Raw genomic sequence first — 21009 nt, forward strand, 5'->3', positions numbered from 1 at the left:
AATGGCAGAGATGGGATGGTGCTGGTGAGGCCAAGAGCTGCCTGCCTGCCTCCAGAAGACCTGCTTGTCTCCTTGGTTGAACACATTGGTCCTCACTCTGCTCAAGCCATGTTCCGCTTGATGGTCATTATAACTACAGCTCTGTCAGAAAGTTCTAGTCAAGACCTACTCTAGGTCGGACACAAACAATGCCAGGAAAATGCCTCACACCACATAAAAGCGCCTCCAGACCCCCTCAATGTTGGGATCGATACAAGCAATGGCCAAATATTGCTGTCCAGCTGAATGGTATGTTCCACCTGGCCACCTTGCCCTGTCATTAAGCAACGTCTTTTGTGCATCCCATTTTCAGGTTCACACAGTTGAAGACGGTTTGGAATAGGGCATTCATAGCAATGTGTATGGTTATTATTTCGATTGTACCGATATTTTGGAAACTGCTGCTGAAGGGAAACCAATTGGCACTGTTTGTATGCATAAAGCCTATTTAGACTGTTGCTGCGCTGTGTGGTGAAATGCATGCATGTGCAGCGATTTGTCCAGACCACTGACCTTTAAGGCATAAGAACTCTTGTAATCTTGTTAACCATTTAATTAACATGGTGGTCTCTGTCCTACAAGTGCAGTAGCTGGTGATTATTTCTGTTTGTTGAATGTTGTTGAATGTCATATTAATGGGTTGGCTCATTTTGCCTCATGTCATGTTGTTTGACTGACAAAAGAAATATGTCATAATATTTTCTGACAAAAATCTATATAATTGTAGTGTGATCATCTCATCTTCATGAGGGTCTACTCCTACACATTTCCACTAGGATCTACATCAAATGTCTTCTAAGTTTGCCCATTAAGATTGGTGTCTTCTGGACAGCTGAGAGTCAATGGCTATGGTTACCATACACTTCTCTTAAAACTATTTAATTTAAGTATTTAAGATTATCGTGAAATGCACGTTCAAATAGGTTAAATTTTATCTGTTTAATCTTTAGATTGCCTGCTGTTTTTTAACTGCCTCTACCCTAGTGGAAAACTGCATGTGGAACACAGACACTCTCCACACTTGATTCTACAATGTGGGCATAACATCTCTAGTGAATACCTTTTAGTCTCATCTGCAGATAATTGTTTGAGCAAAGAAATGTAAGAAAACAAGGAGCCAAATGACTGTCTCCTTTCACCAGTGCGATTCGATTCCTGATGTTCACCAAAAACAGATGTTCAAATAACTAGAGCCAATCATTCGTGAACGAGCCATCACTAGTCAGAACGCTCTTGCCAGGTGAAAGTCTTCGGTCTCCCTAATCTGGAAAAGGAAACGATTTCATCCCCATACAGCGCGTCAACACCCAGACTCATCCACATGTCTCAATGTGTGGGATGGTGGCCAAAGTGAGTGTGTAACATGGATAGTACATCATATTGCTTGTTGTTGCTTATGGTTCATCCTATGTATAGCATACTGAGTTTTGCCTTAAAAGCACTGTGTTATGAAATGTAGGTTAGGTGTATATCAGGGATACACGTTTTTCTCATTATCCAAAAAGACTAGGCCTACATGCCCAGACATAGGCTAGTTTTGTTTTCAATCAACCGTGTTTGACATTTAAATAAAATGTTTTTCCAACTGCTTGTGAAGTAAACTTGCGAAGATGAAAAACGTGCCATTGAGCCTATCGTTTTATCTGTAGACTAGAGCCCACCACTTTGCTGGACATGTTATGTTCAACATTGCAGGTTCTCTTTGATGAATCACTTAACCTAGAATGGATAAGTTAACCAAGTATTTTGATAGGCTTTTTTTTCTTTTACCAACTCAGTTGGTATGTGCTTTGTAAACTCATCAATTTAGTATTATTTAACAAATATCCTATACAAAATACAAATGTGATAATTCAACAATACGAGTTGCAATGGTAAAGAAAAGACTATATAATGGTCGAATGTTAAAAATAGTGACAAAATCCATTAAATGTCCATTAAAATAAACAAAGACGAAAATAGATACTTTAAAATAAATTGCTATTTTCTGACTGAATCAATTCCTATTTTCGTATACGTATTGTTAGTTGTACCCAGAGCCGTTGAAAAAGAGAATTGCGACACACTATGATCTCGCCGCCACGCAGTCACGTGGTTTATGTCGCTCTCAACAGTTCCAAACAGAGCTGCGCTGTCAACCAGTTTGAATGAGTTTAAGCGGGACTGACAGCAGCAGCTATATTTGCAGCAATTATAGGTAAATATCGACGCATAATGTACATTGATTATTATGTTTATGCTAACATTAAATACATACAATATACTGTTTTGGGGGGGAGTGTGACGGAAACAGCATTAATACGTTTTTGTGGAGGGAAATGGACTCCCATAACGTAGAATACATTTACAGCAACGACTATATTTGCAGCAATGTTTGGTAAATATTAACTTCATGAAATGAAACCGGAGATATAATTACTGAGTTAATTAACTATGTTCCTAAATACGACCCATAACTGTTAATGGGATTGATTTCAGTATGGCCAATATACCCATTCATCCTTCCTTAATCATAGACTAAACCATGTATCAGAAAACACACACACACAAAAAAAATGAATAATACATCCATACGATATGATGTACACATTGTATAGACTAGTATAGGCCTACTCCTAAGTATAAATATGTACACAACTAACCCTAATGCATAATATATAAATTGTGTGTATATATATATATATATATATATATATATATATATATATATATATATATATGTATGTATTTATGTATATACACATACACACACACACATATACATTTGCATACATAAAGTCCAGAGCACCTGCTGTCATTTTCCTGCATATCCAGGTCTCTTGGCCTATTTTCTATGTCGGAGGTACATCTTTTTGCCCCAAATCTTCAATGACAGCCACTTCTGACCAGACTTCTCCAGACAATAGATGGGTGTACCAGGGTTTAACTGTTTTCAGCAGCTCTGACCTGATGGCACTGCTAAACATCTTCTGAAAACAAGGGATGATTCTGTTTGTGGGGTAATCTGTCTTTCATCTTCTGCAGCAAGTTTTTCTTTGGATGATCACTACGGTCCTCAACATTGTCAGTTTATTTGTGCTTCTGTAAAAGAGCTTGGACAGCACATCTGAAAACGGCTGTCTGCCTTTTTTGTAGTGCTCAGTATAACTTTTGACAGTTAATGGTCTTATCCAATGTTGTTAGCCAGTTAACTAAAACTGGCTACATAAAACAAAACTACTGACTAGATTCATGAGAGGTCGGAAAATGTGTTTAATAGTCAAAATTACAATAATTTCATCAATTTACCAGCGAGCGTACTTCGGAAGCTCCTAATATTAATGGTCTTCAGTGCTGGAACTATCAGTGTTTGGAACTATTGGCTGCTGCACGACACGTGTTACTTCCGCATTCCAAAGTTCCTATGGCGGTCTATGGGAGTGTCACAACTCTCTTTTTCAACGGCTCTGACCTAGCCATTAATGGATTTTTCAATTTTGCTCATTTTGCTACATTGACTTTGGAAAGTATTCAGTTTCTCCGCATTGTGTTGTGTATTTAATTTATAACTGATTAAATGAAAATCACATCAATCTACACAGAGTACCCCATAATGACACGGTATTCAGACATATTCAGACCTTCTGACACTCCATGCCACTCCACATTAAGCTCAGATGCATCCTGTTTCCTGGGACTGATGTTGAGATATCTCTAGAACCTGATCTGTAGTCCCTCTGTTGCAGGATGTCAGAGTTTCTCTGCAGAGATGGGAGAACGTGCCAGAAGGACAACCATCTCTAAAGCACTCCATTAGTCAGGTCTTAATGGTATAGTGCAGGGAAAGGCAAACGTTTGGGCTCAAGGGTCATATTGGGATTTGAAAGTAAATAGAGGGCCATATTTGTTTTGTAGTTTGTAATTATAAATGATATGCAGGCCAGATGAATTATTTAAAACATTTACACAGTAGGTCCAGTATAATGTGTAAATAATTTAAATTCAAATTCAGATGCATAACAATGTACAACCCCTCAACACACTAATTCATGACCTATGGGTCTTAGTTTGCCCATCGCTGGTATAGTGGTTAGATGAAAGCCACTCCTGAGAAAAGGCAAATGACATGCTGCCTGAATGTCTCTGAGAGCATGAGCAAAAAGATTATCTGGGAGGATGAGACCAAAAATGATTAGGTCTGAATACTAAGAAATACTTCTGGCGACAACAAGGTGATGCTAGTTCACAAACTGGGTCAAGAATGAATCTGCCATCACAACAACGAGCCGAAGCATATAGCCAAGACAACACTGGAGTCTGTGAATGTAAGACATGGGCGACCAGGGGGAGTATATGTACATAAACTCATGAGGGGATATCTACCAGGTGTGTGTGAAGGCAAGACTAATGGAATGATGAAAGGAGGAACGGTAGTGGCCAGAAGGCTAAAGCCTCCCCAAACAAGGAGAGGAGGGAACTTCGGAGGAAGTTGTGACACCAAAACCTGAACAGGTCAAGCAAACACATGCAATCACAGGGTTCATTTCATTAAAATAATACATTTTATATTGTAACAATTAATTCCCTCAGCCTCCAACATTCAGAATTCATAGATTCTATGTCACAACACAGAATTCAAGCCAAAATTCCAAACTCATTATGACCTCATAATTAGGTTAGATAACAAGTTACATAACCAAAGACAAGAAGACACTACTCCCATTCAATACTATACTTCTTTAGTGATTATAGCTTACTTCTGAAACTGTATCTGATTATAGCCTAATTCTTAATTCTTAAATCTGTAATTGGTCGGAATTTGAATAGAATAGACTGAATCTATTTCAGTGAAAGACTGAAACCACTGAGCAGGTGAGTCTGAAATATATATGTGAAATAATTTCTGATATAAATTAATTTGAAATCAGCAGGTTGTTGGCATATACTCAAGAAACATGACTAGAGTGTAGAAAATAGATGAAGAGTAGGAATAATTTAAGTTGGACAGCTGGTTTGGTCAAACAGGAAAAGGTAATAATTGAAGAAAAAAATATTAATTCTCTCTCCAAACAGTGGTCAGCGAGAGGGAGACAGAGATGATGGAAAGTGAGGAAGTGAAGAAATGCAGTGAGATGGAGGGACAAGAGAAAGACAGACAAAGAGAAATGGAGGGGCTGGTGAGATTGAGAAAGGAGATTGGGACTTCCAACAAGATGGATGATATAATGGATGAACAAAAGGTACAGAATAGAGTGAAATTGGCCATATTAGAGAAGGGGATTGTGGACTGCACAAGGATGTTAGCTGAGAATGAAAGGGAGAGAAATATTTTAAAGGAACAGAGAGAAAGCTTAGTGGCAGACAAAGAAAAGATAGAACTCCAAATGACAAACCTGAAGATGCAGAACATACTGAGGTTGGGCAAAATAGGAAAGTTGACAGTTAAGAACACAAGACTGTTAGCTGAGAATGAAAAGGCCAGAGATGTGTTAGAGAAAGAGAAAGAAAACACAGCAGCAGTCAGACAAACATTGCTGCACAAGATAGCAGAGGAGGAATTTGTGTACCTGGCCAAGGTGGAGACGGGGACAGTGGTCAACAGACTGTCAGATGAGAATGAAAAGGTGGACAGGGTCAGAGAGAGGAACAGATGGAAGTATATCAGAAAGGGTTTGGAGACAGCATTGGCCAAAGCAGAACAGGACAAGAATCAGACCCTAGAAGCCTGGAAGAAGGAAAGGGGGGCATGGGCCAGGGTCACCGCTTGTCTGCAAAGTCTCTGGTATCAACGAGGAGAAAGATGGATGAAGGAGAAGGAGGAGGTGAAAGAGAAGAGCACACAGGCAGCAGCTAATTGGATGACTGAGCTGAGAGAGAAGGAGAGACTGATAGAGGCTCTGGAAAGAGAAAAGATTATGCTTCTGAGCCAGCATGAAGATGAGAAGAGGGGATGGGAGATGGAAAAGAGTGAAATGGAAAAGGAGAGGTTGGTGCTTACAGGAGAGTGGGATAGAAAGAACAGTGAAATGGAGAAAATGAAAAAGGAGAAAGACAGATGGGTGATAGAAAAGAAAGATATGTTGGAGAGGATGAAGGATGCCCACATTCAGATGTATCACATGCAGACTGTCCTGAGGTTCAGAGAGCAAGAGCAGACACAGGTACAGTACTCCATTTAACCAGTCAAAGTTCAGGAGGTCACATGTCACCTAAGGGTCAAACTATCATATTCAGGAGATTAAGTTATCTTCACACTGGAGGAGTGATATTAATATTTCAGAAGACTATTTAACATACGGTTTGGGCTTTCTCTTTCAGAAGGAAACTAAGAAAGCCCAGGAAGCAAAGGAGAAGCAGGAGGAAAAGGAAAGGAAAGAAAGAGAGATCCTGGAGAAAAAGAAAGAGAAAGAGATGCTCAGAGCCCAAAAATTAGAATATAAGGTCAAAGTGAGGGAGAGTAAGGAGAGGGTGAAAGCCCACCTGGATGAGGTGTCAAGGCAATATGACCAAAGGAAACACAAGGAGAAGGAAAGAAAAATGGTGTTGGAAATGGCATATGGCAAAGAACATTTGAAAAACATTCAAAAGTAAATGGTTGACATTCATTTAATAAAACAACATGAGCATTTTAATTATTTGTATGTGTTCATTGCTATGTGGACAAATAAAAGTGCAGATGGTTACTGGATATTACAATCCATGTTAACTTTGCTGAGAGACATAATATTTTAAGTACTATATTTATCATCCTCACTCAGAATTGCTTATTGAAAGTGGTTCCCATTACATGAGAAATGTTGATATTTGCATGTGAATGTTATGAGTTACCTTTACCACTTTAATATTGTCCCTTTTTACATTGTGTCATACACCCATGGCTGAGTGATTAACACAAACATGGATTTATGTGACAGGGGAATATTTAGATATGTTTAAATCCAGACGTCATTTTAAATGGATTCTGATGTAATATGATTTGGTGTGTTTGGGTGTGTTTTCCAACATGATTAAAATATGTGCATTTTTGTAGTAATACATGCATTGTAGTCAATGGCAATTTGTGATGTTGTAAAATGTATCTTCCCCAAACCAACCTCTCAACTCTACTAACTTGCTCAGATTGCCCTCCATTGTCATGTGTTGCAGAAGAAAGTCAGAAGGTGAATTTCTAAAGAGTGTTGTAATCTGAGTTTGCATTTGACCTTATGGATTATGTATAGTGCCTTTGGAAAGGGTTTCTAAACCATTACTTTCTACTTCAGTATGATTTGGCTATATCTCTACCTTACACACTAAAGGTCTGTCAGATACACAACCATTATGGAAGATTTATGGAAACTTACGTTTGGTATATGACAAAATAACAATGAAGAGGTCCTTATTTATGGATCAAACACTATGAGAGACAATTGCTGTTTCGTGGGGCAACTAAATAATTAACAGGTCCGACGGTAATATCAGAGGACTAGGTCAGAGGGGAAGGTCAGAGGACTAGGTCAGAGGGGAAGGTCAGAGGACTAGGTCAGAGGGGAAGGTCAGAGGACCAGGTCAGAGGGGACGGTCAGAGGACCAGGTCAGAGGGGAAGGTCAGAGGACTAGGTCAGAGGGGAAGGTCGGAGGACCAGAGGGATCTGTTCATCTCTTTTTTTATTTGTATTCTTTGTTTGGCAAAGATAAACCCCAAGGGCTCTGGGAAGTGGGGTGACCCCTGGGACCCCCTGGGGTAACTGCTATTCAGCCAGGGTCCAGACATCATTCAACAACCTGTGTGTTGGATCTGAGCCTATCCACTGTTTCCTTCAATTGCTGTATGAATAAAGGTTTGATTTGAGTATTCATCATGTTTCATGCAAAGTATTCTAATCTCCAGTGTCAGGGCCACTCTGGTTGCCTGGCGTGTGAGCCTGAGATGGCTACATGTCCTCCACTTCCCATAACTGGTGTACACACCCAAGTACCTTTACTTCGTCCTTTTTACACCTCTGCTAGCAGCCAGCCCGACACTAGGACAGGTGATTTCTGTAACCAGACCATAACGTCAATGATTAGAAAGAAGGTGTCATGTTATATCAGTGTAGTTACTCATAGTCAGTCACTTGGTCTGTTAAAAACCTTTCTTAAAGTGACCGCATTCACCACAAAACCAGTCTGGATTATTTGTTTGTGTTGAATGCAAAGTATTTATTTGTTTGTCTGGATGCCCAGGCACTATGTTGTTACAGCTTAATTTGACTGTTTAGCCTGTCTGACAGACCAACAGAGTTACGTCCTCACAATTTGTGTCATACACATACATTCTGAATTTTGATTTGATGCTTCAAGAGATCCTGAATGTCTCCACACAACTCCGCCCCACAGTTGCTATATCTAGCAGACAGGAAGAAGGAAGAAGGGAGACAAAATGTCTAAAGCTAGACAAATTGTGCTAACATTAATATAAACATTAACTAGCAAGCAATCTTAGACATTTTTCCTACGTTAGTATGATACATTTTGTAATGGCCCGCTGCAGTTCTATGTTCTGTGTGTTTTGGTTCTAGTTTTCCTGTTTCTATGTTCATTCTCGTTAGTGTAGGTCACAGCGGAGGTATCCATTGGAGGAGTAGACAACTGCCGGACCGCCAGACCCAGCGAGGTTTGAGGTTGACCTAAGAAGGTGGACTCACTTCAAGAGGCAGGTCAACCAGTTTGTCAGCCACCCTGAGTCACAGGCCCTGACAGACCAGGGCAGAGTGGCACAGGCCCTGACAGACCGGGGCAGAGTGGCACAGGCCCTGACAGACCGGGGCAGAGTGGCACAGGCCCTGACAGACCAGGGCAGAGTGGCACAGGCCCTGACAGACCAGGGCAGAGTGGCACAGGCCCTGACAGACCGGGGCAGAGTGGCACAGGCCCTGACAGACCGGGGCAGAGTGGCACAGGCCCTGTTGTGGCTGGATTGGAGGGCCTGGATTTGGGCCCTCCAGTAAACCAGGACAGAGGAGCGAAGGTCTTATGCAGACTTTCTGGAGGTCTTCAGAGCAACGTGGGGACTCCTGCAGGGCTCAGCTCCAGTCATCGCCCCCCGCTTCTCCACCTGCCACAACGCCTCCCTGCTCCACGGCCATCCGCCGCTCCCGTGGCCGTCCTGAAAGGCATACTGTTCCCTCAATAGGTCTTTGTCAAAAGTACTGGAAAGTGAATCAATCAATCAAATGTATTTATAAAGCCCTTTTTATATCAGCAGTTGTCACAAAGTGCTTTTACAAAACACCCGGCCTAGAGATGAACCTAGAGAGGAACCTAGAGAGGAGCCAGGCTCATAGGGGTGACCAGTCCTCTTCTGGCTGTGCCGGGTGAACATACTAACAGTGCAAATTGTAATAATTTGGAAATTATTTTGGAAATTATTTTGGAAATTATTTTTGGACTTTGGAAATGGACAGCAACGAGTCTATCAAGCCTGGTAATCCGGAGGTGTGAACATTTGAAAAATGCTTTTCTTAGATTTATAAGGATTTATATTGGAGAAGGAGAACTGACCCTACTCTCCTGACACAATAATATAGTATATCAGACCTTGGGGCTGAGACAAGGGGATCCAGTGACACTGTGGCCCTACCCGGGGGAGGCCCCGGACTGGGCCCAACAGGCAAGAAATCAATCCACCCATATTGCCAAGCATCAACCAAAGGGACACCCACCAACTGCAACCCCCCTGAATGAGGGAGGAGTATTGCCAGCAGCGTATAGCCCAATTGCGCAATGTGCGCAACAGAGAGACAACAAAATGTAGATGAGTCTACATTTCTAACCTTAATTGGCAAATCATTCCACAGTAATGGAGCCCTGCCTCTGGCTGCTTGTTTAGAAATTCTAGGTACAATTAAAAGGCCTGCATCTTGCGATCTAAGGTTATGTGTAGGTACAGTATCTCACAGAAGTGAGTACACCCCTCATATTTTCATAAATATTAGATTTTATATTTTCATGTGACAACACTGAAGAAATGATACTTTGCTACAATGTAAAGTTGTGAATGTACAGCTTGTATAACAGTGTACATTTGCTCTCCCCTCGAAATAACACAACACACAGCCATTAATGTCTAAACCGCTGGCAACAAAAGTTAGTACACCCCTAGGTGAAAATGTACATGTAGCATTGAGCCCTAAACATTTCAATGAAACCAAAGGCCAAATGGCCTTGCCCATAAAATGACCAAATTCTAAGCCTGGTCTTTAGTGTTGAACTCCGGCTATACTGTGTTGCAATGTTAGAGTATACATTTTATTTTCCTTTCAGGTGTTTTTGTATTGTATTTTGCTAAGTGTGTACGTTTTCTTTTAGCTGCGGTTTAAGACAGTTACTTCAGTTAAAATAATGCAAAGGTATTTTGCAAGACAGAAATAACATTCTAGTACAGTAAACATTCAGTGTCAATTAAATGAAATGTGGATATAAGGAACATTTCCAGGGTCCACTTTTGTACTAACAAAACATCTAAACATTTTGACCACCTTTGTTTAAACAATGCCAAAGCAACTTTCCCTTTTGAGGGCATTTGTTACTGAGCCCATGCAGTTAAGAATCATGTCTGTTTTTAATGGAGTGAGGGCCCAAAGTTAACATCCATCCAATGTTGGTTTTTGGCCTTGTCCCTTCTCTGAAACGTTTAATTATATTATGTATCGTAGATGATGAGATCCCAAGATTCATCACAGTTTTTTTGTACGTCAAGTTAAAACACTTGATCTAGAGTAAGGCAGGACCAGAACATGGAACTCTGTCCCCCTCAACCTGAAATTGAAACCCCAGAAGGTGGGTGTGTTTGTGGATCATAGGGAAGGACAGTCACTGACTGACTGTTTTACATCAAACAACCCACTGGTCAACTGTCCTGTACATGTCACTGACTGACTGTTTAACATCAAACAACCCACTGGTCATATGTCCTGTACATGTTAGATTAGATTAGATTCAAATTTATTGTCATTGAGCAGTACAGTACAGTAAAACAAAATTCAGTTTGCATCTATCTTGAAGTGCAAATAGAGGAGGGCAGAAAATGTACACATATTAAGTATGTATGTACAAGTGGAATGTATGGTTGTGCAAATAATGCAAATGTGATTTCAAATGTGCAGTGGAAAATGTGCAGGAAATGTATAATTACAAAGTATAATGTATGTCCAAGTGGGATAGATAGTTGTGCAGGTGTACAAGTGGCAATTCTCAGTGGCATTCTGATTTTGCAATCAAGACATATTGAAGGATTAAGGTAGCATGTGCAACTGAAATGGAGGGATAGCATCAATGAGGTTCCCGAGGTAGATGTGTATATAACAGTAGAAAATAGTACAGTGGCATTTCTAAATTTGCAATGAGGGCATGTTTAAGTTGCAATTTAGCAAATAAAATATAGGATTAGCAGCAATGACACATACCTGTAGACAACTAAAAACAATCTTATCAGATATGTAAGGCAGTGACAGAGCCCAGTATTACAAAGGGTGTTGTGATGGCAATTTCTAAAGTACAAAACAGTTCTATGAAAATGGTAGGCAAGACAGGAGAAATCAATTGCGCAATAAACGTCTTTAATAACTTGCAAGGAGAGAATACGCAGGTTACAAGTAACAGTGAATAGTCTCTGAATAAAAACAGGCAATCGACAGTATTTAAAGACAGAAGAGGGGTGTGACAAATCCTGGACATTCCAGCTCAATCAGGACACATCCTTTTGTTCCATCACACAAGTCAAATGCCATCTTCCCCCACCTTATCCTTCCTGCCATAATGTTTACTGTAGTGTTTACCCAAAGCTTCACACAAAGGACAGCTCTCCTTCCCGCCATAAATACCTCCTTCAACTCTAAGGGTTCCAACCAAACCCGAACAGACAATAGATGCCCTGGTGAGTTAAAACAGATAAGGAGATAAAGAGTAACCCTTTCATCAGCTGATACCAGTCAATGATACCCCCTTGGCAAATACCAGATCCCCCACATTCCTCTACCTATCTAAACAGTGGGAAAATGGGCCGACTGATTCAAGCTGATAGAAGAGTACCTTTGACTGAAATAACCACTTGTTACAACCGAGGCATGCAGCAAAGCATTTGTGAAGCCACAACACGCACAACCTTGAGGTGGATGGGCTACAACAGCAGAAGACCCCACCGGTACCACTCATCTCCACTACAAATAGGAAAAAGAGGCTACAATTTGCACGAGCTCACCAAAATTGGACAGTTTAAGACTGGAAGAATGTTGCCTGGTCTGATGAGTCTCGATATCTGTTGAGACATTCAGATGGTCAGAATTTGGCGTAAACAGAATGAAAGCATGGATCCATCATGCCTTGTTACCACTGTGCAGGCTGGTGGTGGTGGTGTAATGGTGTGGGGGATGTTTTCTTGACACACTTTAGGCCCCTTAGTGCGAATTGGTCATTGTTTAAATGCCACGGCCTACCTGAGCATTGTTTCTGACCATGTCCATCCCTTATTGACCACCATGTACCCATCCTCTGATGGCTACTTCCAGCAGTCACCAGATCTCAACCCAATAGAGCATCTTTGGGATGTGGTGGAACGGGAGCTTTGTGCCCTGGATGTGCATCCCACAAATCTCCATCAACTGCAAGATGCTATCCTATCAATATGGGCCAACATTTCTAAAGAATGCTTTCAGCACCTTGTTGAATCAATGCCACGTAGAATTAAGGCAGTTCTGAAGGCGAGAGGGGGTCAAATACTAATAGTATGGTGTTCCTAATAATCCTTTAGGTGAGTGTATAGTAACAATGCAATAGCATTTAAAAACAGTATTAACCATGTATCCAAAATGTGTGTATATAAGGTTATTTATATAAAAGAGGCCCCCAAGTAACCAGAACTTTCCTGAATGGATTATCTGGATAGTCAGTGCTGTAATTTTATTCCAAATTATTTCTCTGAAAACCTGTTCTAAATATTTTGGTATCTGTGATGGCAATTCCATCGATCAGAATTCTTTAATGAGGAAATGCACAGACGAAATTCTCTTGGCACAATTTAACAGTTTATTAATAATTTGCAAATAAGAGAGACGCGTCAAACGCTTATCAACATAATCATACGAGGAGTCTCTAACTCAATTACAGTTAAAAGGGGTGTGGTAAAATGCTGCCCAGCTGTCCTATGTCAATAAAACACATTCCCTTTGTTCTATTACTACCTAGGCTTCACACAAGGGGCAAGCTATCCTCCCCCAGATGGGTAACCTCTTCAACTCTAGGAGAAGACTCAGAGCATCTGGACAAACAACAGATAGAGACTGATGGGTTATACAGATTTACAACTAACCCTAACCAGTCAATAATGACCCTAAACACCAGTTCCCCCTCTCCTACATTCCTTTTCTTATCCAAACATGGGTACTCAGTACTTTAACTAGTAACTCATTCATACATGTATAGGACCAAGTATACATCAGTTCAAGAATTTCCACAACAGTATCAGTGTGAATTAATCCCTCCAGTGTGTAACCAACGGGCATGTAGTCTGTGTTTCTGACAGCTTGGCTCTGTTGTCTGAAGGGAAAGTTTGAACTTGGTGTCCTTTGACAGCTCTTTGGTCTGGGCCATAGTGGAGTTTGGAGTGTGACTGTTTGAGGTTGTGGACAGGTGTCTTTTATACTGATAAGTTCAAACAGGTTCTATTAATACAGGTAATGTGTGGAGGACAGAGGAGCCTCTTAAAGAAGAAGTTACAGGTTAGTGAGAGACAGAAATCTTGCTTGTTTGTAAGTGACCAAATACTTATCTGGTCACCTACAAACCAGCAAGGAGGGCATCCCAGTGGCAACAAGAGCCCACCTGGCAAGACAGCAAGGGTGGACAGTATCAAGCCTTCTGGTCACCTTCACGCCCCCGGGCAAGGCAACACCTAATTATAAACAGTGCTGTCGAGATGAGTTTTTAGTAGACACTTGAAAGTTTGCACTGAGTTTGCATTTCTAACCTTAATTGGCAGATCATTCCACAGTTGTGGAGCTCTATGAGAAAAAGAAGAACCCTTTCCAGGAGCTAGACATGTCATAATCCAAGTCTACTCAAAAGAGAAGACTTCACAGGAGCAAATACCAGAATGATGAGAAGAAAATGTATGGAGAAGGCTTGGAACGCCTCATGATCTGAAGCACACCACATCATCAGTAAAACACAGTGGAGGCAGTGTGATGGCTTGGGCATGCTTAGCTTCCAATGGCACTGGGTCACTAGAGTTTATTGATGATGTGACAGAAGACAGAAACAGCCGGATGAATTCTGAAATGTATAGTAATATATTGTCTGCTCAGATTCAGCCAAATTCAGCTAAGTTGATTGGACAGCGCTTCATTTAACCGATAGACTGTGACCCACAACATGCAGCCAAAGCAGCCCAGGAGTTTTTTAAGGCAAAGAAGAGGAAAATTCTGCAATGGCCGAGTCAAACACCTGATCGCAACCAGATTGAGCATGCATTTCACTTACTGAAGGAAAAACCTAAGGCAAAAAGACCCATGAACAAACAAAAACTCAAGACAGCTGCAGTATAGGCCTGGGAAAGCATCACAAAGGAGGAAACGTAGCGTTTGGTGATGTCCAAGCGTTCCACACATCAAGCGTTCATTGCCTGCAAAGGATTCTTGACAATTATTCTGTCCCTCTGTGTTCTATAGTATGGTATTAATTCGCTGGTGCAATTCTTTATTTTCCCACTAGAGGTCAGTATCTCCGTCAATGCTTCTTTGGGGTTCCTCTTCTATTATATACGCTACACGGAGCTCGGTGGTGATGTGCTGAGGCAGCAGGCTAAAAGTTTGTTACACGCAGTGTAAGAAAATGTCCGGAGGTGCTGACATGCTTCACTCCTCTCATACCTCTTATATCTTTGGGAAGCATGACATGCCATAATCTGTAAGTAATTAATAGCTAATCTTGTTTTCTAAACGTTTTGTTACCTTTCTGTTACTTTAGAGGATATTTTAACTCTTACAAGCAAAAGGTTGCTCGTGATCTTAGCCAAGCTAATGTTGCTAGCTTCTGTTTATTATGTGGTGCGCAATATCTTATTATAAGTCGATGTTAACACTGCTTTTCACACTATACAGGTCGTTAGGTTATAAATTCAGGTTATCAAAAGTAAAAGTAGTTTTGTTCTACGTGTAGCTTTCACGAAGGGTTGCTGAATTCATGTTCTACTAAATATAACTAAAGATTAAAGTCCTGTTATACTTTTACAGTAACAGCAATAAATGTTGGGATTACAGATATGTTGAACAGTATTTTTATCTTCCTGTGAATCTGTGTGCTGAAACTGCAATTGACTGTAGCATATTCTGCAACCATATGGTAGCAAGCTGACACAAACTAAATTATTTAAAATGTAATCTTGTGATCCTTATATCTTGAATTTTGATAATTGCCAGCATTTGCATTCACAGCAATGTGTCTTGGTTTGTTAAATGTATGTTTAATACATTTGTTTGTATGTTCACAGTTTTACAAATCAATCAAAAAAGAGTGGTCTTCAGTAAAGGCACTAAGAAGAAAACTGTGTTCTGTCATTCCTGGAACCATCTTCTCATATTGTATGTTTAGCTCGCTGCATAGGCTGAGTAGCCATACACTCAACCGAGGGCAGAAGAACAATGAACATATTATTTATGATTGTGTTAAATTGTCCAATTACATTTGAGCTCCGGAAATAAGGGAACTGTGTATGAAAATGGTTGCTATTCCTAAATGTTCCGTAAAATATTTTGTTCAACCCCTTAAATTAAAGCTGAAAGTCTACATTACAATTTCATTTCGGTTGTTTCATTTCAAATCCACTGTGGTGGCGTACAGAGCCAAAATTATGAAGATGTTTCAGTGTCCAAATATTTCCAGACCTAACTGTATATGGAAGGTGTAGGAGTGAACATGAAAACAGCAGGTATCACCTCATCAAACAAGACATTTACAGATTATTCCTGCAGAAGAATGCAGGCACACCCAAAATCGCTGACAAGTAAAAACTAATGAATCAAACATTATTAACCAAAATTCATACTCTAGGCCAGTGCTTCTTAAAGCTCTCCTGGGGACCCACAGCCATTCCATGTACTAGGTGTATCCCTGAATCATGCTGACCTGAATCAAGCAGCTAGGTACTTAATAATTAGTTGATTCAGGTGTGCTAGCTCTGATTCAAGGTGTGCCGGTCACATTCTGCTTTCCCACCTGACTCTAATGATGAACTAATCACAACTAGCTGACCCACCTGGCTCTAATAATGTACTAATCAAACCTAGCTGACCCATCTGACTCTAATAATGAACTAATCAAATTTAGCTGACCCAACTGACTATAATAATGTACTAATCAAACCTAGCTGACCCATCTGACTCTAATGATGAACTAATCAAATTTAGCTGACCCAAATGACTCAAATAATGAACTAATGAAACCAAGCTGACCCACTTGACTCTAATGATGAACTAATCAAACATGGCTGACCAAAAGGCTCTCACAATGAAAGGAAGGTGTTTTTTTCACCTGCATGTATTTGTATGAAGTTCATTCAAATATTATTGTCAAGGGAATATTTCCCAAAATGCTCTCTCTGTTTAGAGCAATGTTTCTCAATTCTGGTCCTCGGGACCCAAAGGGTTGCAAGTTTTTTTTTATTTGCCCAGGGACTCACTCACCTGATTCAAACTACAGGCTTGATGATAGGTTGATTATGTAAATCAGGTGTGTAGGTGGTAGGGCAACATTTGAAACAGTTGTGTGAGTGCTAGGGCAAAACCAAACATGTGCACCCTTTTGGATCCCGAGGACCAGGATTAAGAAACACTGGTTTAGAGCGCATAATGTGTGGTTAGTATGCCCCCTCCTGGTGTAACATGGTATAGGCCTATGAGTAAATCACTGTTGCCATATTTGACTAATAAATATGTTTTTGTATGTATTTTGTGTTGCAGTATTTGTAGGTATTTAATACATACAACCCTAACACAGAATGTGTTCTCTAGCTACTGTAATGAGGGGTGAACTGGCTGTTATTATCACAAGTGATCTAGATGGAGCTGTGACTACAAGAGCTGTACTTTATTACGTTTACAATCTACAAGCATTGATTATTACAAGGTATGTTGTGTATTATTTAATAAAAAAGTTGCATCTGTTAAGAATGGAGGGATTATATTCAGACTGAGCCAGAGGCTGCGTCCTAAAGACTGACCTTAATCTTATCACTCTTTAGAAAGTCAACTTCTGACTTTGTTCTGCAACACATGATGAGGTTGGTTTGGGGAAGACATATTTTGTTGCATCAGCTATTGCCACTACGTACAATGCATGTATTATGAAAATGTATATTAATCATGTAAGAAAACACTCCAAATCACTTCAAACCAATTAATATTACATCAAAATCCCATGATTTTGTTGTTGTGAACTGCATCATTCAAGCATGGGTTTATGGCAAAGTGCAAAAAGGGACATTATTAAACATGTAATATAATGTGTGGTCAAGTTAACTCATTAAATTCACATGCTAAAATTGAAAAGTGTTTTTCAATAAGCATTTTTGAGGATGTCAAGTATAGTGCATAACATTTTCTGTATCTCAGAAAGTTAACATGGATTGTAATATCCAGTAACCATCAAAACCTTTATTTGTCCACAGAGCAATGAACACTGACAAATAATTAAAATGCTCATGTTGTTTTATTTATGAAATGAATGTCAACCATTTACTTTTGAATGTTTTTCAAATGTTCTTTGCCATATGCCATTTCCAACACCATTTTTCTTTCCTTCTCCTTGTGTTTCCTTTGGTCATATTGCCTTGACACCTCATCCAGGTGGGCTTTCACCCTCTCCTTACTCTCCCTCACTTTGACCTTATATTCAAATGTTTGGGCTCTGAGCATCTCTTTCTCTTTCTTTTTCTCCAGGATCTCTCTTTCTTTCCTTTCCTTTTCCTCCTGCTTCTCCTTTGCTTCCTGGGCTTTCTTAGTTTCCTTCTGAAAGAGAAAGCCCAAACTGTATGTTAAATAGTCTTCTGAAATATTAAATTGAAATACTCCTCCAGTGTGAAGATAACTTAATCTACTGAATATGATAGTTTGACCCTTAGGTGACATGTGACCTCCTGAACTTTGACTGGTTAAATGGAGTACTGTACCTGTGTCTGCTCTTGCTCTCTGAACCTCAGGACAGTCTGCATGTGATACATCTGAATGTGGGCATCCTTCATCCTCTCCAACATATCTTTCTTTTCTATCACCCATCTGTCTTTCTCCTTTTTCATTTTCTCCATTTCACTGTTCTTTCTATCCCACTCTCCTGTAAGCACCAACCTCTCCTTTTCCATTTCACTCTTTTCCATCTCCCATCCCCTCTTCTCATCTTCATGCTGGCTCAGAAGCATCATCTTTTCTCTTTCCAGAGCATCTATCAGTCTCTCCTTCTCTCTCAGCTCAGTCATCCAATTAGCTGCTGCCTGTGTGCTCTTCTCTTTCACCTCCTCCTTCTCCTTCATCCATCTTTCTCCTCGTTGATCCCAGAGACTTTGCAGACAAGCGGTGACCCTGGCCCATGCCCCCCTTTCCTTCTTCCAGGCTTCTAGGGTCTGATTCTTGTCCTGTTCTGCTTTGGCCAATGCTGTCTCCAAACCCTTTCTGATATACTTCCATCTGTTCCTCTCTCTGACCCTGTCCACCTTTTCATTCTCATCTGACAGTCTGTTGATCTCCACTGTCCCCGTCTCCACCTTGGCCAGGTACACAAATTCCTCCTCTGCTATCTTGTGCAGCAATGTTTGTCTGTCTGCTGCTGCATGTTCTTTCACTTTCTCTAACACATCCATGGCCTTTTCATTCTCAGCTAAAAGTCTTGTGTTCTTAACTGTCAACTTTCCTATCTTGCCCAACCTCAGTATGTTCTGCATCTTCAGGTTTGTCATTTGGATTTCAATCTTTTCTTTGTCTGCCACTAAGTTTTCTCTCTGTTCCTTTAACACATTTCTCTCCCTTTCATTCTCAACTAACATCCTTGTACAGTCCACAATCACCTTCTCTAACTTGGCCAGGTTCACAGTGTTCAGTACCTTCAGTTCAGCCATTTTGCTGTCTATCTCATATCTTTCTGACACATCTCTTTCTGTCTGTTCTGTGAACTCGTCTCTCTCTAGCTTCCATTGTTTGCTTTGTACGTCAATATGATCCCCATTCTCCTCTTTCTTGATCAGAAGCTCATCTACTTCTCTTTGTCTTTCTTGCTCTTGTTCTTCCCTCATCTTGTTAACTTTGTTCAACAAGTCTCTCTCTAGCTGCCATCGTTGGTGGTCTACCTTGATGCAAGTCTCAATCCTCTTTCTCATTCTAACTAGCCCCTCCATTTCTCTTTGTCTGTCTTTCTCTTGTCCCTCCATCTCACTGCTTTTCTTTACCTCCTCACTTTCCATCATCTCTGTCTCCCTCTCACTGACCACTGTCTGCTTCAAGAAATATATATATATTTTTCAATTAATACTTTTTCCTATTAATTTCTTTAAACTGTTTGACCATGCCAGTTATCCAACTTAAGTTAGGCCTACTCTCTGGCACATTACTAGACCTTAGCAATGTGTATTGTTAATATGCCAACTAGCTGCTGATTTCAAATTAATTATTTCACATATTCATTTCTGACTCACCTGTTCAGTGGATTCAGTCTTGCACTGAAATAGATTCAGTCTATTCTATGCAAATTCTGACTAATTACAGTTTAAGAAGTAGGCTATGATCACTATAGAAATATAGTATTGAATGGCTGTTGTGTCTTCTTGTCTTTGGTTATGTAACTTGTTGTAATCTAACCTAATTATGATGTCATAATGAGTTTGGAATTGTGGCTTGAATTCTGTATTGTGACACAGAATCAATGAATTCTGAATGTTATAATTAAGGGTCATTGAAGGCTGAGGGAATTAATTGTTACAATATACAATGTATTATTTTAATTAAATGAACACAGAGATTGCATGTTTGCTTGACCTATGGTTTGCACTAGGCTGTGATGTCTAACATGAGGAACAATATTTAAAGATTTAAAAATGTTGTTCTCACAATATTTAAAGATTTAAAAATGTTGTTCTCAATATTTCGAGGACAATATTTTTTTACATTATGTAATAGATTTAGGTGCTTTAGATACATTTGGTTGTATTGTTTATCATTTTAGATGCCTGATAATTCCCTATTGCACATTGCTCTGTTGGAGGCATGTGCTCAACTTGCCTAACATTACACAGCAGTGCATAGTACATCAAGCAGGTCACGTGTTAGCTCTAGCTTCTTCTTACCTAGCCAGTCGGGCTGTGTGCGGCCAATCCCAGCAGTTCATCCAGCAGGTGGTGCTCTCTTGTTAAGAAGATTTTGCAGACCAAGCTGCCAGCCACTAACCAACTAAAGATGATGTCCCAGCAGTGGCAAAGAGGATCTGAAGTGATTCTGCAGTTAACAGTCTCAGATCCATTATTGTATATTCACCCACATCAAGGATTATTGTAGATGAAATGTGCTATGTGCTTTTATCTTGGCAAGGGGAGGATAAAAGCACATATCACACCTTTTTACTACCACAAAGAACTAAATGCAGGGGTACAGATGAAAAGCTTGACAAAAATATTTATATAAAGATTTTGAACAATTGTATTTTAATTAAAAGGTTTGATTAAATATTTTTAACTGAGGATGTGGAAAAAGAATGGCTTTTGTTCATACATTTTTGCTCAACTTTACCAAGGGTATCGATAATAAAGGAGAGCACTCATATGGTATCACCCTCATTTGGTGTAATGTTGATATCTTGCCTATTAGTTTGCACATTATGTTGAGATAGCACTTAAGTAATGTAGTTTGGCCTTGCTATTAACATTCCTTTGGCCAGGTTGTCATTGTAAATGAAAAAGGTTCTCAAAATGTTTACCTGGTTAAATAAAGGTAAACAATA

At 40.0% G+C, this 21009-nt stretch overlaps 1 protein-coding gene across 1 annotated transcript; it reads right to left on the reverse strand.

The window, feature by feature from the left end:
- Positions 1-17239: 17239 nt before the first annotated feature.
- Positions 17240-19138, reverse strand: LOC117593890 (golgin subfamily A member 6-like protein 22). Its single transcript, XM_034290441.1, has 3 exons — positions 18200-19138; positions 18004-18038; positions 17240-17294 (listed from the first exon to the last, which is right to left on the reverse strand). Exons 1-3 carry the CDS (start codon positions 19136-19138, stop codon positions 17240-17242), a joined length of 1029 nt encoding a protein of 342 aa, XP_034146332.1.
- Between the last annotated feature and the right edge of the window lie 1871 nt (positions 19139-21009).

The sequence above is a fragment of the Esox lucius genome, chromosome 24, assembly GCF_011004845.1.
Source record: "Esox lucius isolate fEsoLuc1 chromosome 24, fEsoLuc1.pri, whole genome shotgun sequence".
NCBI lineage: Eukaryota > Metazoa > Chordata > Actinopteri > Esociformes > Esocidae > Esox > Esox lucius.

What these genes read in the sequence shown, in the direction of transcription:
- LOC117593890 (XM_034290441.1), bottom strand. Translation starts at nt 19,138, where the DNA reads ATGGCTGAACTGAAGGTACTGAACACTGTGAACCTGGCCAAGTTAGAG. An exon ending in GAGAGCAAGAGCAGACACAG is followed by an intron (nt 18,039 to 18,199) that starts GTACAGTACTCC and finishes TTTCTCTTTCAG; the next exon opens with AAGGAAACTAAGAAAGCCCA. An exon ending in GCCCAGGAAGCAAAGGAGAA is followed by an intron (nt 17,295 to 18,003) that starts GCAGGAGGAAAA and finishes CATGTGTTGCAG; the next exon opens with AACAAAGTCAGAAGTTGACT.